Raw genomic sequence first — 12,200 nt, forward strand, 5'->3', positions numbered from 1 at the left:
AGGGTGGTCAGAGCTGAGGCCCAGATCTCCTTTGGCTCAGCTGCGACATCCCCTACTTTATCCTCCCTCGGAGAAGGCAATGGCAAGCCACTCCAGTACTCTTGCCTAGAAAATCCCATGGATGGAGGAGCCTGGTAGGCTGCAGTCTGTGGGGTCGCTAAGGGTCGGACACGACTGAGCAACTTCACTTTCACTTTTCACTTTCACACATTGGAGATGGAAATGGCAACCCACTCCAGTGTTCCTGCCTGGAGAATCCCAGGGACAGGGGAGCCTGGTGAGCTTCCGTCTATGGGGTCACACAGAGTCGGACACGACTGAAGTGACTTAGCAGCAGCAGCAGCACCAGGCTCTAACTCGGGGGTCAGAGATGGCTTGGACGGCATGGCTAGGGAGACTTGGGGACGAGCTCTGCAGCCCCCTCAATGAACTAAGGGCCAGGAACATCCGGTGCACAATCTCAGCCTCTTGTTCTGTGTCCCTGTCCTCCTGGGCCTGTGCCCTTGCCCACTCTCATGGTGCTGGAAGGAGCTGAGATTCATTCATTTTAAGGATAATTAACGTGATTGCCTCCCCTTCCTTGACGGGATAATACTTGGATTCTGGAAATAAAGGCATCATCTAGTATGTGTTACTTGCTCAGTAGTGTCTGACTCTTTGCGATCCCATGGACTGTAGGTCGCCAGGCTCCTCTGTCCATGGGATTCTCCAGGCAAGAATACTGGAGTGGGCCACCATTGCCTTCTCCAGTCATCTAATATAGGGCTTGGCCAACTATGGCTCTATAAGCTGCTGGATGCTTGTTTTTACAAATAAAGTTTTATTAGAACACAGCCACATCCATTCATTTAAGTATGGCTGCCTTTGGGCTACAGCAACAGTTGATAGTTGCCATAGAGACTGGGTGGCCCACAGAGCCAGGTATCAACTATCTGTCCCTTAAGAGAGAGTTTACCAACCCCTGAAATAAGGGGTAGAAGATAGTCTTGTCTGAGGCAGAGGACAGTCTCCTAGAACCTCTGGAACTTGCTTGGTGGCTACACACATGAGGTGAAGGATTAAAAGCACCAGAGCTACAGGCACCTGCTAGTTCTAGTATGACTACTTGTTCCGTGGCCCAAGCATGCCACTCAGAGCCTCGGTTTCCTCATCTGTAACAGGGAATCCATATATGACCATGCCTTGCCACTGCAGTGCTTAAAGGCTGACTCCACAGCCGGACTGCTTGGGTTCTTAACCCCAGGCACAGTCAAGGCTGTGTGGCCTTGGGCAAGTCATTTAACTTCACCAAGCCTCAGTCCCCTCATCTTAAAGATGGAGATGATAATAAAGTGCCTGCCCCCTAAGTCTGCTGTGAAGACTAGCGCCCAATGTGTATTCCATAATCAGCAGATGTCATCATGATGAGATAGTTTCTTAGGGTGAGAGGGCAGAGGAGGACTGGGTCATCGAAGCAGAAAAGTCAAGGGACTCGACAAAGGATGAACCAGTCGGGGAGTCCTCACCGCCCCCCCCATCTCCTCTGAGCAGGGCCCCATCAGCATTGGCTGAGTGAATGGGGCACAAAAGGGTTGCCAGGCAACAATGAGGGCCTGGTTGTGCAGAGACCCAGTGGGTGAGAACCTCTGCTGGGCTAAGCTGCTTGGGCTTTGGGTGGATAAAGTAGCCCATGGGCATGAAGTGGGGTTAGTGCTACCTCAGTGTGAGGTCACGGCATCAGGGAATCTAGGGCCTGGAGAGGAACCACAGACTCAGCATGTCTTGGGTTCTGCCCAAGCAGGTAGAAACGTGAGTGCAGAAGGGAAGGGGCTGAGGAGACTGAGAGGGTGTTAAGATGGAGACTCAGGAAGAAGAGACAGAGGGTCCCAGTGGTAGGAGCAGCCAGGCTGGGGTGCAGCACCCCGGGGTAAGGTTGCGGGGGGCTCACTTGGGTAGTTCCTGCAGCCGCCCGCGGTGGAGCCCCGCCTCCAGTTCCCATCCATCTTGGTGAGTTTCCACTTCTTGTAGGTGTCACTGGTGAGTGTGTCAGGGGTCAGGTTGCAGATTTCCAGGCGGGAATAGTGTCTCAGAAAGTCGCTGAAAGACATCCTGCAAAAGCAAGGACGCGTGACCCAGGTTACCAGAGGATGCACTGGCAAGCCTGGTCCTCCCACCCAAGGCCAGACTAGGACGCAGTTAGGGCAGCCAGGAGACAGCATGTCAGGACCACACAGCCTCTAGGTCACCATCAGAAGGCACCGGTTCCAGTCCTGGTGCTGCCACCTCCTAACTGGTAATCTTGAACAAGTTACCTAAGCCTCTCTGAAACTCAGAACTCTCATCTGTAGAAACGGGGATATCAAATGAGACAAAATATGGACGCTCAGTTGCTAAGATGCCAGGACTGTACAGATGTGGGTGGTCTTAGCAGCAGAGACACAGATACTCGGGCCCATCCATATTCTCCCAGGGACCTGTTTCTTAAGGCCTTGGGATTATTCTCTAGGAACTTGTTAGGAGTGAAGTCAACCTTTCCCCCTTTTCTCTTGGGACCTGAATACTCCTGCAGGAATTCTTAGCCTTCTCTGCTAAGCTGCTCAGCTTTGAAACCTGATTTTCAGATGAACAAATTGAAGAAGTTCAGGAATTTTTTTGTTCAAGGTCTTATAGTGAATTTAAAACAACAAAACCCTGATCCCATGCTCCTATGCCCTCCACACAATAATCTCACTCAATTTCTAGTAAAGATCAGTCACCTTTTTTCTTAAATCCCAAGAATCTTACCAGAATTCCCCATCCTCATGCCGTCTGGTCAGGCTTTCTTTCACCTCCGGGTCGACCGTGTTCCAGTTGGGGCAGCTGGAAAACCAAGTGATGGGAGAGACATTAGAAACTAGTGTGGAGCAATGACTTCTCCCCAAATTGCTCCAAATTTGAGGACCAGGGACATGCTCTCTCATCTGAGGGCCCAGACCCCAGTAAGGAAGGGAAGTGACACCCAGGTGGCTGAGAGGTGCAGGGCAGCAGGGTGAGAGGATACCTTATCCTGGAAGATGGCGGCAAGGAAGACTCCAAAAAATGAACACAGCCCATTGGATAGACAGGAAGTAGCATTAGTGACCCAAACTGAGAAGGGCTTGGCAGCTCTTTTAAGGGGTGACTGGAAATCCAGTGGAGGGGGGAGGGGATACTCATCTTGGCCTCTGCAGCTGACCTGCAGGCCCTGGCGGGTGTCTCTCTGCCACAGCAGAGGTTGCCTGGGAATCGGCCAGGGAAAAGGTGGAATTGTAGGTGCTAGGCTGTGAAGGAGGATGGGGAGATGGGAGCAGAGGATGACCAGGAGAGGGACTCACGGGAGATTTCACCCCAGAGTTGAAGGTTGAACAGGCCAACCAAGAACCCTGGACATCAACAGAGGGACTTCTGTTGGCACAACGTTTACATCCTTGGGCTAGAATGAGTGCTTGGAGGAGGAAAGGTGTGTCTTTTCCCTGAAGATCCAATAGAGTGACTCTGAGCCAGGGAAGGGGTGAACCATGAGCTGATGAGAGGGTGAGCATCCCGGGAGCTTGGGCCTTGTAAAGGCAGCCAGGTGGCTGGAGCGTTCTGGTATCCTGAGGGGACGCCCCATGGGTCCCACTCGGGGTGGGGGAGCCCTGTGCTCTGGGACTTTATTCTCAGCACAGCCGCCATGCGCTCTCTCCTCAGCTCCCCTCTCAGAGCTTCCTGGACAGATGCCCCCCACCCAGACCCCCACCACACTCCTCACTTGTCATTCCACTTCCCGGTCCACTCCACCTCTCCCCAGGGATTCCGGATGCGGATCAGCTTCTCCAGGCTTCCTCTGCTTTCCACCTGAAGGACGGGTGGGTGAAGGAGAGGAGAGAGATGCTGAGTTCAAGCCAGGCTTGGGAGGTTCTCCGGCCCAAAGCCCCTTTCTCCATGAGGCTGCAGGGATGGGAGCCATGTTAGAAGGGGGATCACAAAAGGGAGAAGGGTTTGACCCCTAGACCCTCGCTGCTGCTCAGCTTGTGGCAGCTCTCGGGATCTAGCCCTCAGAGGACCAGGGCTCGTCAACCTCTGTGGTGAGCTGAGGCACAAACGCCCTTGTTCTGGGCTCTGCACTGGCACATCACCTCTGAATCTCCGTTCAGCTGACTATAATAGGATGTATTTTTGTCACAGGAGCTCCGGCAAATAAACACTGGTGACGACAAGCAAATGCGGTACACGGATCTTGACTAAACCTTGGACTGGGGGTGTTGAGGGGGCTATAAAAGACATTTTGCAGCAACTGGGGGAAATGTTTATATGGACTATTTATTGCATCACATTATTTAATTAATGTTTATTTCTTCAGCATGAAAACAGTACTGAGATTATGTAAGACAGTGTCCCTATGGGCAGGAGATAAATGCTGAAGTGTCAGGAGTGAGTGAAGTGTTGTGGCATTTGTGATTTCCTTCCAAATGGCTCAGAAAGTACACACTAAGCGATGAAACAGATGTGGAAAATCTTAACCATTGTTGAATCCAGAGAAATAGCATTTGAATGTTTACTGTATGATTCTTTCAGCTTTTCTGTAGACTTGAGAATTTCAAAATACAAAGATGTGGGGAGTTGGATAAAACAAAGATTCAAGGTTAAAAACAAAAAACCGCACTGGGTATGTCAGACGACCTGGGATCTAGTCTTCATTCAGTGATTAGAAGATGGCTATTTAACAACATTTATAGCGATGATAATAACAGCAAAGTCAAGGAGAGCGATTTGTTTATACACATCTTGTCAGGAAGTCTGAGCGCTTTACAAGTATTAACTCGTTTGATTCACCTCAACAACCTTACAACGGGTATCACCGTATTATTGTTTCTAATTCAACTTTGAGGAAACTGGGGAGTAGAAAAGAGTTTAAACACCTGCCCAGGCCAGCAGCGTGCAAGGGGCAGAGTCAGATTTGAACACTAATAGGTGCGCCAATGCTTTTGTGAGATCAAATGTGCAAGCACTTTAAAGAGGCTGGAACACGACGCTGCTGCAGTGTCGTGTTATCTTTAGCTGGGCCGGAGGGAGGCGAGTCTGGAACTTGATGGCACGGCGCCTGGCCCAGTCGCGGCCAGCAGAGGGCAGCGCGCGGCCGGCAGGCGCTGGGGAGGGCCGCCCGTCGCGAGCCCTGAACTTCAGCCACGCGGGGCCGCTGGGAAAGGACCGGGAACGCGGGGCCCCACCCTCCGCAAGCAGGCAAAAATGTGGTTCAGCCATCGGGTGAGGGAGGGAGAGATCCCCAGGAATGCCTGCCGGGCGTTACCTCCTCGGCGCCGGTCACCGAGTACGCGTGCCCCTTCACCAGCTTCTGGAACGTGATGGCCTCCGAGTCCGCGGCGCTGGTGATCTGCAAACGCGGGGGAATCAGTCCGGCCTCCGCATCCCGCCTTCTCCCTCCTTCCCTCCCTCGCTCGGGTCCTACCGCAGGCCGGGGGGCCTTGGCGGTGGGTGAGAGAGCCGCCCCACTCCCGCCCAGAGCCCTCCCGCCGCTATTTACAACCAGAGGAGAGGCTGCAAGCCGCCCTCGGGGGCGCCGCACTTGCACTCGTGTGTGTGCCCCGCGCAGTCACAAATTCCCGCAGGAAAAGGGCACGCCGTGCAGAGGGGGCTCAGGACACACACCTGGGCGGCCCAAATGCGCTGGGTCTCCGGAAACCGCGCGGATCGCCCTGCCCCGCCCCGCTGCAGGGTTTACATGAGGGCAGTCTGCCGTTCCTGCCTGACTTCAGAATTGGCGTCTGTCTATTAAAGCTTCCCCAGGGATCCCATTCCCCATCTGTTGTGATGAAGGTGGTTATTTTCGTCTGAGTCAACGACAAGGGCTACTAGTAGAAAGGGTCTCTGCCTGGACATGGTCTGCAGAGAAGGTTTGCAAATCCCTGCCTAGAGTCGCACCCAGACTTGGGCACCCCAGAACCAGGCTTCTTATGCCTGATCCCAGAGCAACCAGCTCCTCCTGGTTAGGACAGGGCTGGGCCCCTGGGCACAGGCAAAGCCTGGCGGCTCCTTGCAGACAGGATATCGCATCCACCTCCCTTCCTCTGGCGAGGTGTGCCAGCAAGGCTAACAGGAGGGGATACTTTCTCCCTCTGCCTCCTAAAGTCTTCCTACAGGTCTGCTAACCCTGCACCAGTTGCAGGGAGACTGCTGGGCTCTGGGCACAGGCCCTGCAGGTGGACCGAAGGTGAATGGGGTGGTGCTGCTCTCAGGCCCAGCAGAGGGCAGGGGACTCTCACAGAAGCTGTGATCTGAGTGGTGAGTCACAGGAGGCTGAGGGTTGTATGTGGGCTGGAGAGAGAACGGCTGGAGACTGGAGTCACCATTTGGGCACCAGTTGTACCCCCAGCCAGCCTGACTGTTGCCTAGCCACCCTGGGCTCCAGGTGATGTGCAATATGGTGGACAAAGGATGGGCTAGTTGTGCGGGGAGTAAGGGCAGTGGGTCTGTTTGGTCACTGTTGGAAGCTCACTTCCACTAAAACAGATTAGGATTCTGCTGGGGAGGGAGGGGCCTGGACTTACATCGATAGAGCAGCCCAGGAGAGAGCCTTTCTGCAGAGCCTTCTGGATGATCCTGAACAGGTTGGGAGGGGCCTTCCTCAACTCATACCACTCGGCGATGCCTCCAGTGAAGTCCTCGAAGCCCTCGGTGGTGGCGCCCCCCGAAAGTGCTTCATAACACCCATTGATTCTACGGGAAGGGGAGAGACACTGTGGCCACCGGAGTTGAAACTTCCGCTTCCCGAAGTGCCCCGCCCAACTCAGGCCTCCTTTGTTGGGTACTCCAGGGACCCTCTGCTCAGTCTCTCCTTGGTTTGTCTCCAGCTCAGGGTGCCCATGAGGGCAGGTGACTGTCTCTGTGGTTACCACTGCCTGGTACTTTATGAAGTTTTTGGAAAAGTCTCATAGAACCTTAGAGCTGGAAGGACCTGGATGTTTATCTGGCCAACCTCCCGTATTGATTCTCTCTGCATCCTGTCTTGATTCATCTCTGCAGGAAAGGGGTCTGCTAAATGGGCTGTTTGGCGGTTATAGCTTAAAAGGGGACAGCAATTCAGTAATGAAAGCAGCTTCCCTGAGCATTCTCGGCACTGTCTTAGGAGGTGCTGGTCGCTCCTGATGGTGCCCTCATTGCAATGTTGGTGTCCTGTGGCTTCCCTAACTCTACTTAGACTTAGCAGCAATTCAGGCCCCAGCTTCTCACAGCTGGTATCTGACTCCTGGCCCTCCTCCCTGGTAGGGGCTAGAAGGAACAGAAATCCTCCTGATTCCTGAGAGCTGCTCATTTTCCCAGAGGGAGCCCAGGCAGCAGGGCCAGGACCGGGCACATTCTGACAGGGGTTGGGCTGGGGGTAGGGGATGGGTTCCTGGTGAAAACAGGCAGTGCTGAGCACTGGACAAGGCAGCCTGTGGGGGATGCAGCTGGGAGGGCTGGGGAAAACCATTTCTAATCAGTGTATTATGTATTCTGGGCAAATTTCCATAATTTTCATACCTCTGCAATGGATCGTTTTGCCCATTTGGCAAAAAATCGTTGCTGCATTTAGCTGACAAAAATGTAACATGACCTGCCAAGGAAGCAGAAGTCCTCAAGGCCAGCACGATCAGTACCATGACGTGTTCCTGTGCATTTGGTGACAAATGGCAATAGCCATGTGCTTTATCTCCTCGAATTTCGAGCCCAATTTTGTCCAGAGTAGTCCTTCTGTAGTATAGGACTTTTCAAAATCGTCCTTGAATAGTTTGTCTTTTCCAGAAAGCAGAGCAGCTGGGGGCAGGCTGGCGGGGGCAGGGCGTGGGCACTTACTTGGCGTAGGCCTTCTCCAGCAGCGCACTCCAGAACTCGCTGCCCTCTGCCGAGTGCACGAAGAGCAGCTCCCCGTCCTTGGTGGGCAGCCTGTCATCCACCACCACGTCCACCCACTCGCCGTACTGCCAGAACTGCGGGGCAGGGAGGGACAGGAGGCCTGGAGAAGGAGCTGGTGGCAGGTGGCAGCCTGGGGGTCCTTCCCACCCCGCGAGCCTCAGCCGCACCTGGCTCCTCCCATAGGAGGTCCTGGGCGTAGGCTCCATGAGCCCACCCTGGGAAGAGGTGCTCCCTCCAGCCCTCTTCCTGCAGGAACATCCTCACTGAGAAACTAAGGACACACGCTTGCCCCTCCCTCCGAGGAAACACCCTCCCCTCCCACCCTTTACCCTGCACCTTATACTTTAAAAAATACTATTTCTCATTTACCAGCATACAAGGAGGTCAGTGAGCCATACCTTAACATTTTGTCTCAGATCCTAAATAGCACACTTTTTTAAAAACTTGGGAACCACTTCCTGAGAACCCTGCCCTACCTCCCTCCTTGCCATTGCTGTCCTTACAGGGTCCCAGGTCGGTGGCAGGCCAGGGAGCTTCCTGCTGTTTCTCAGTGTCCTTAGTAAAAGGATATTGTTCTCGGCCCCTAGCATCTGCTCCTGGCCCCCAGGATCCATTCCTAACCTCCATACTTGCTCCTAGTACCCAGGACATGATCCTGGCCCTCAGGGCCTGTTTGAATTGTGGTGTTGGAGAAGACTCTTGAGAGTCCCTTGGACTGCAAGATCAATCCAGTCAATCCCACAGGAAATCAACCCTGAATATTCATTGGAAGGACTGATGCTGAAGCTGAAGCTCCAGCACTTTGGCCACCTGATGCAAAGAGCCGACTCACTGGAAAAGACCCTGATGCTGGGAAAGATTGAAGGCAGGAGGAGAAGGGAATGAGATGGTTGGATGGCATCACTGATTCAATGGACGTGAGTTTGAGCAGACTCGGGAGATAGTGAAGGACAAGGAAGCCTGGCGTGCTGCAGTCCGCGGGGTCGCAGAGAGCCAGACACGACTGAGCAACTAAACAACAACCAGGCCCTGACGAGAAGCTGGAGCCAACTGTCAAGTTACCTGGAAGTGGAAGATGCCCGCGTAGTTCTCCTGGAAGCTCTGGTCCAAGGGGACGACTCGAGCCAAGATTTCTTCATTCAAAGTGAGGGAGGCAATGGCGGCCAGCAGCCAGCAGTCCCCTGTGAACAGAGCATGAGGAACTCTCATCAGAGGGGTCTCAGGGCCGAGAGGATGTTAAACAGCTCGTCACCGCCTCTGGTGCTGGAAGCCCAAGGCCAGCCTGGCCCAGCTGGTCCTCATGTGAGGGGTATGGAGGAAGGCTGGGATGATGCTTTGAGGGGACTGCTGAGGGAGAGATGTTTTTGTTGTGATAGCAGTTGGGTGGAGATGGGAGAATTCATTCCCTATAAGACGTAGATTCCGTGATGGCTAGACTGTGTCCTCACAGCTGGCTCTGTGCTTGGTCCGCTGGAGGTGCTCAGCAGCGAGCATGTGTGCAGGGAGGACGCCAGCCTGGCAGAAGAGGCTGCTGAGAACACAGGCTTTAAAGGTGAGATTGAGTGACAGGAAGAAAACATTGTAATGGATGGGAAGGGATCGAATATCATGCATCTTCTCCTGGGAAAAGGATGTAGAGGCAAGGGAGGAGAGGCCAGCAGGTGGCCCGATGGATGCAAATTCAAGAGCCTGAGTCTGAGAAGGCACCTTGCGCTGGGCTGTCTTCGAGGATGGACAAGGACGTATGAAGCCCTCTGCAGGGGGTGTGGGCACCATGCATGGGGAGTAAGGATGGGGACAGCCAGATGGGCGGTTGGTCTGGCAGCCTGGCCTTGGTCTCAATGCCCTCCTCTCTGATACGTGGGTAATTCACGAGGTGTAACGAGAGCACGTGTGTAAAGCGCACACTCATTTCACGTGGTCAGAAGCAAGCTGGTGTCGGGGAGGGGTCATGTTTTCCACGAGACAAAAGGGCCGACTGATGGAGGCTCTGGGGCAAGGATGAGGAAGTTTACTCCCTTCTTAAGGAATGTGCACTTTCCTACAATTTCCCATGACAATAACAGGAAATAGGCTCAGATGAGTTTGATTTCCATGGCTGGGTTTCTTTTTATTAATTGGAAGATCTATTAAAAATGTCATGGGCTTCCACATGGCACTAGTGCTAAAGAATCTGTCTGCCAATGCAGGGTTCGAACATGGGTTCGATCCCTGGGTCAGGAAGGTCCCCTGGGGGAGGAAATGGCAACCCACTCCAGTATTCTTGCCTGGAAAATCCCATGGACAGGGGAGCCTGGCGGGCTATAGTCCATGGGGTCGCAAAGAGTTGGACACAACCTAGCACACGTGCGCACGCGCACACACACACACATTAAAACTGCCACTGAAGTTCACTGTGATCTCTGATTTCTGCAGACTGTTTGGTGTCCTGGTAGTTCTTGAACTGGACTGTCCTGCTAACACTTTAGCAATGATGCTGTATGAGTAGCTCTGAGGCCTCTGGGTGCTCATGACAACCCTGTGGAAAGAGGAGGTCCACCCCTCCCTAATCAGTCAATCAGTAACCAAAGGAAGTTAAGTCACTTTGCTCCTTCGGGTGGGCGGGTGCAGTGGGTTCTCTGTAGTTTCCATTGTTCCTCTTCTGACACCACCGATGACCCTCTGAGAAGCAAGCCTCCCTGCCTCCTCCCTGCCTGTGAGGTTTGGGTGGCATGGACCCTGCCCCCAGGTGGGAGGTAGGTGGGTCTCTAGCACACAGGCCGCACGTCCCCTGGCTTCAGTGGTTGGCTCGGGGAAGGAGCTGTAACCCAGCCAGAGCCAGGGAGGTATGAGGAGACCTCTCCTGGGGCTTGGGGGAGAGTGGACAGGTTCCTTCTACTTCACTGGCTCTACAATGATGTGTGGTCCACTGCTGCTGAAGCCATCTTGCAGCCAACTCAAAGGAAGAGGGGCTGAAAGGTGGAGAGAGAAACCAGGCCCTGGTGTTATCACTGGATGGTTCCCTGGATCAAACTGTACCTGAAGCTGTATCTATTTGGACTTCTATTACACGAACTGATCATGTCCCTACTTCCTTACCCATTAACCAGGGCTACAAGTTCCTGCCACTTGACTGCAAGGGGTCCATGGACACTAGCCATTACTTATGAGGCCTTCCTGTGTGCCAGTCACTGTTCTAAGAGATGCAGGTTCATCATCTCATTCATTCCTCAAAGAAGCTCTGTGATGCTGCGGCTGCCATCTCCATGTTAAAGCTCAGGATAACAAGGCTTAGGAGGTTAAATGCACTGCCAACTGTGAAACACTGCAAGGAAGAGTTTAGAAGCTGTGTTTGTCAGATCTCAGAAGACAGCTTTTGGGTCAACTAGATCTTTATATAAACCAAACTAGAGTCTCTTTGACACACTTAGAATAGGATCTTGCAGCAAAACTTGGCATTGAGAGGTTTTACTGCTGGCTGTGGGGAGGAGCCCCTGATTGGTGGGGATGGAACTCTACACAGAGGAGCTTTCCTGGCCTGATTCCATATGCTGCCAGACAGGAACAAGATGGTCATTATAACAAACAACATTCAGTCTTTTCTGAGAACCCACCCTTTTCTCAGGCTTTATCATATTATCGGTCCGAGAGGATGACGTCACCAAGTGTCAGCTGCTCTCAGAGTCGAGAGATTCTCCTTTTCAATCTATTCCCCCTCCTCCGAGCCAGACCTTCTCCTGACTCTAGTCCTTCTTTGAGAACCTGGAGATGCCTGTGATTCCTATCTTTCTTGAGGCTATTTGAGATTTTCTAGGAATCTTGGAAAATGATTTGGGTCTCTCAACACATGGAGGCAGACAGCCTTGTGGATAACATGGGGCCAAGGGTAGGAATTTCAGTGGCATTTGTCCTGAGACCAGTTATTCCCATGGTTCCTGTGGCTCCACCATAAAATCCCTGAGCATCCTCCAAAGAGCTTCCCTATCTGTCTGACTCTGGAGGGGCCATCTGAACGCCCTCCTGGTTCTGTTTCCCTCAGTGCCAACAGGAGGATGCATGTGTGTAGGCATCACACTGGTGTGTGTCTGCAGGACCATTCGGTTCCTTTTTAGCGCTGGAGATCACAGCTGACTATGCTGCTACTCAGGGGACAGTGGCTGAATGGATTAAGGACTGGATTCAGGTAGTGGTGCCATTTCCTTTTTTTTTTTTTCCCTTTTCCCTTTTTGTGGGTCATCCATCTAGGTCAGTGCTGGCCACACACCTCTCTCAGATTACTGCTCACCACCAGACCTGGATGCTCTTGCCACATCCCAGAAATCAGTGGCCAT

The 12,200-nt window shown here is 53.0% G+C and overlaps 1 protein-coding gene across 1 annotated transcript in view; it reads right to left on the reverse strand.

The window, feature by feature from the left end:
• Positions 1-12,200, reverse strand: part of CAPN2 (calpain 2) — a 58,812-nt gene that overhangs the window by 19,214 nt on the left and 27,398 nt on the right. The window contains exons 3-9 of the mRNA XM_055419829.2: positions 8,953-9,071; positions 7,831-7,964; positions 6,546-6,714; positions 5,288-5,371; positions 3,749-3,834; positions 2,764-2,838; positions 1,928-2,088 (exon numbers count right to left, since the gene is read on the reverse strand). Of these exons, the coding sequence (XP_055275804.1) occupies positions 1,928-2,088; positions 2,764-2,838; positions 3,749-3,834; positions 5,288-5,371; positions 6,546-6,714; positions 7,831-7,964; positions 8,953-9,071 (828 nt within the window). The remainder of the gene's footprint in view (positions 1-1,927; positions 2,089-2,763; positions 2,839-3,748; positions 3,835-5,287; positions 5,372-6,545; positions 6,715-7,830; positions 7,965-8,952; positions 9,072-12,200) is intronic.

This window comes from Moschus berezovskii, chromosome 17 (assembly GCF_049115385.1).
Source record: "Moschus berezovskii isolate FMDL1 chromosome 17, NW_MosBer_1.0, whole genome shotgun sequence".
In the NCBI taxonomy this organism is placed as follows: Eukaryota; Metazoa; Chordata; class Mammalia; order Artiodactyla; family Moschidae; genus Moschus; species Moschus berezovskii.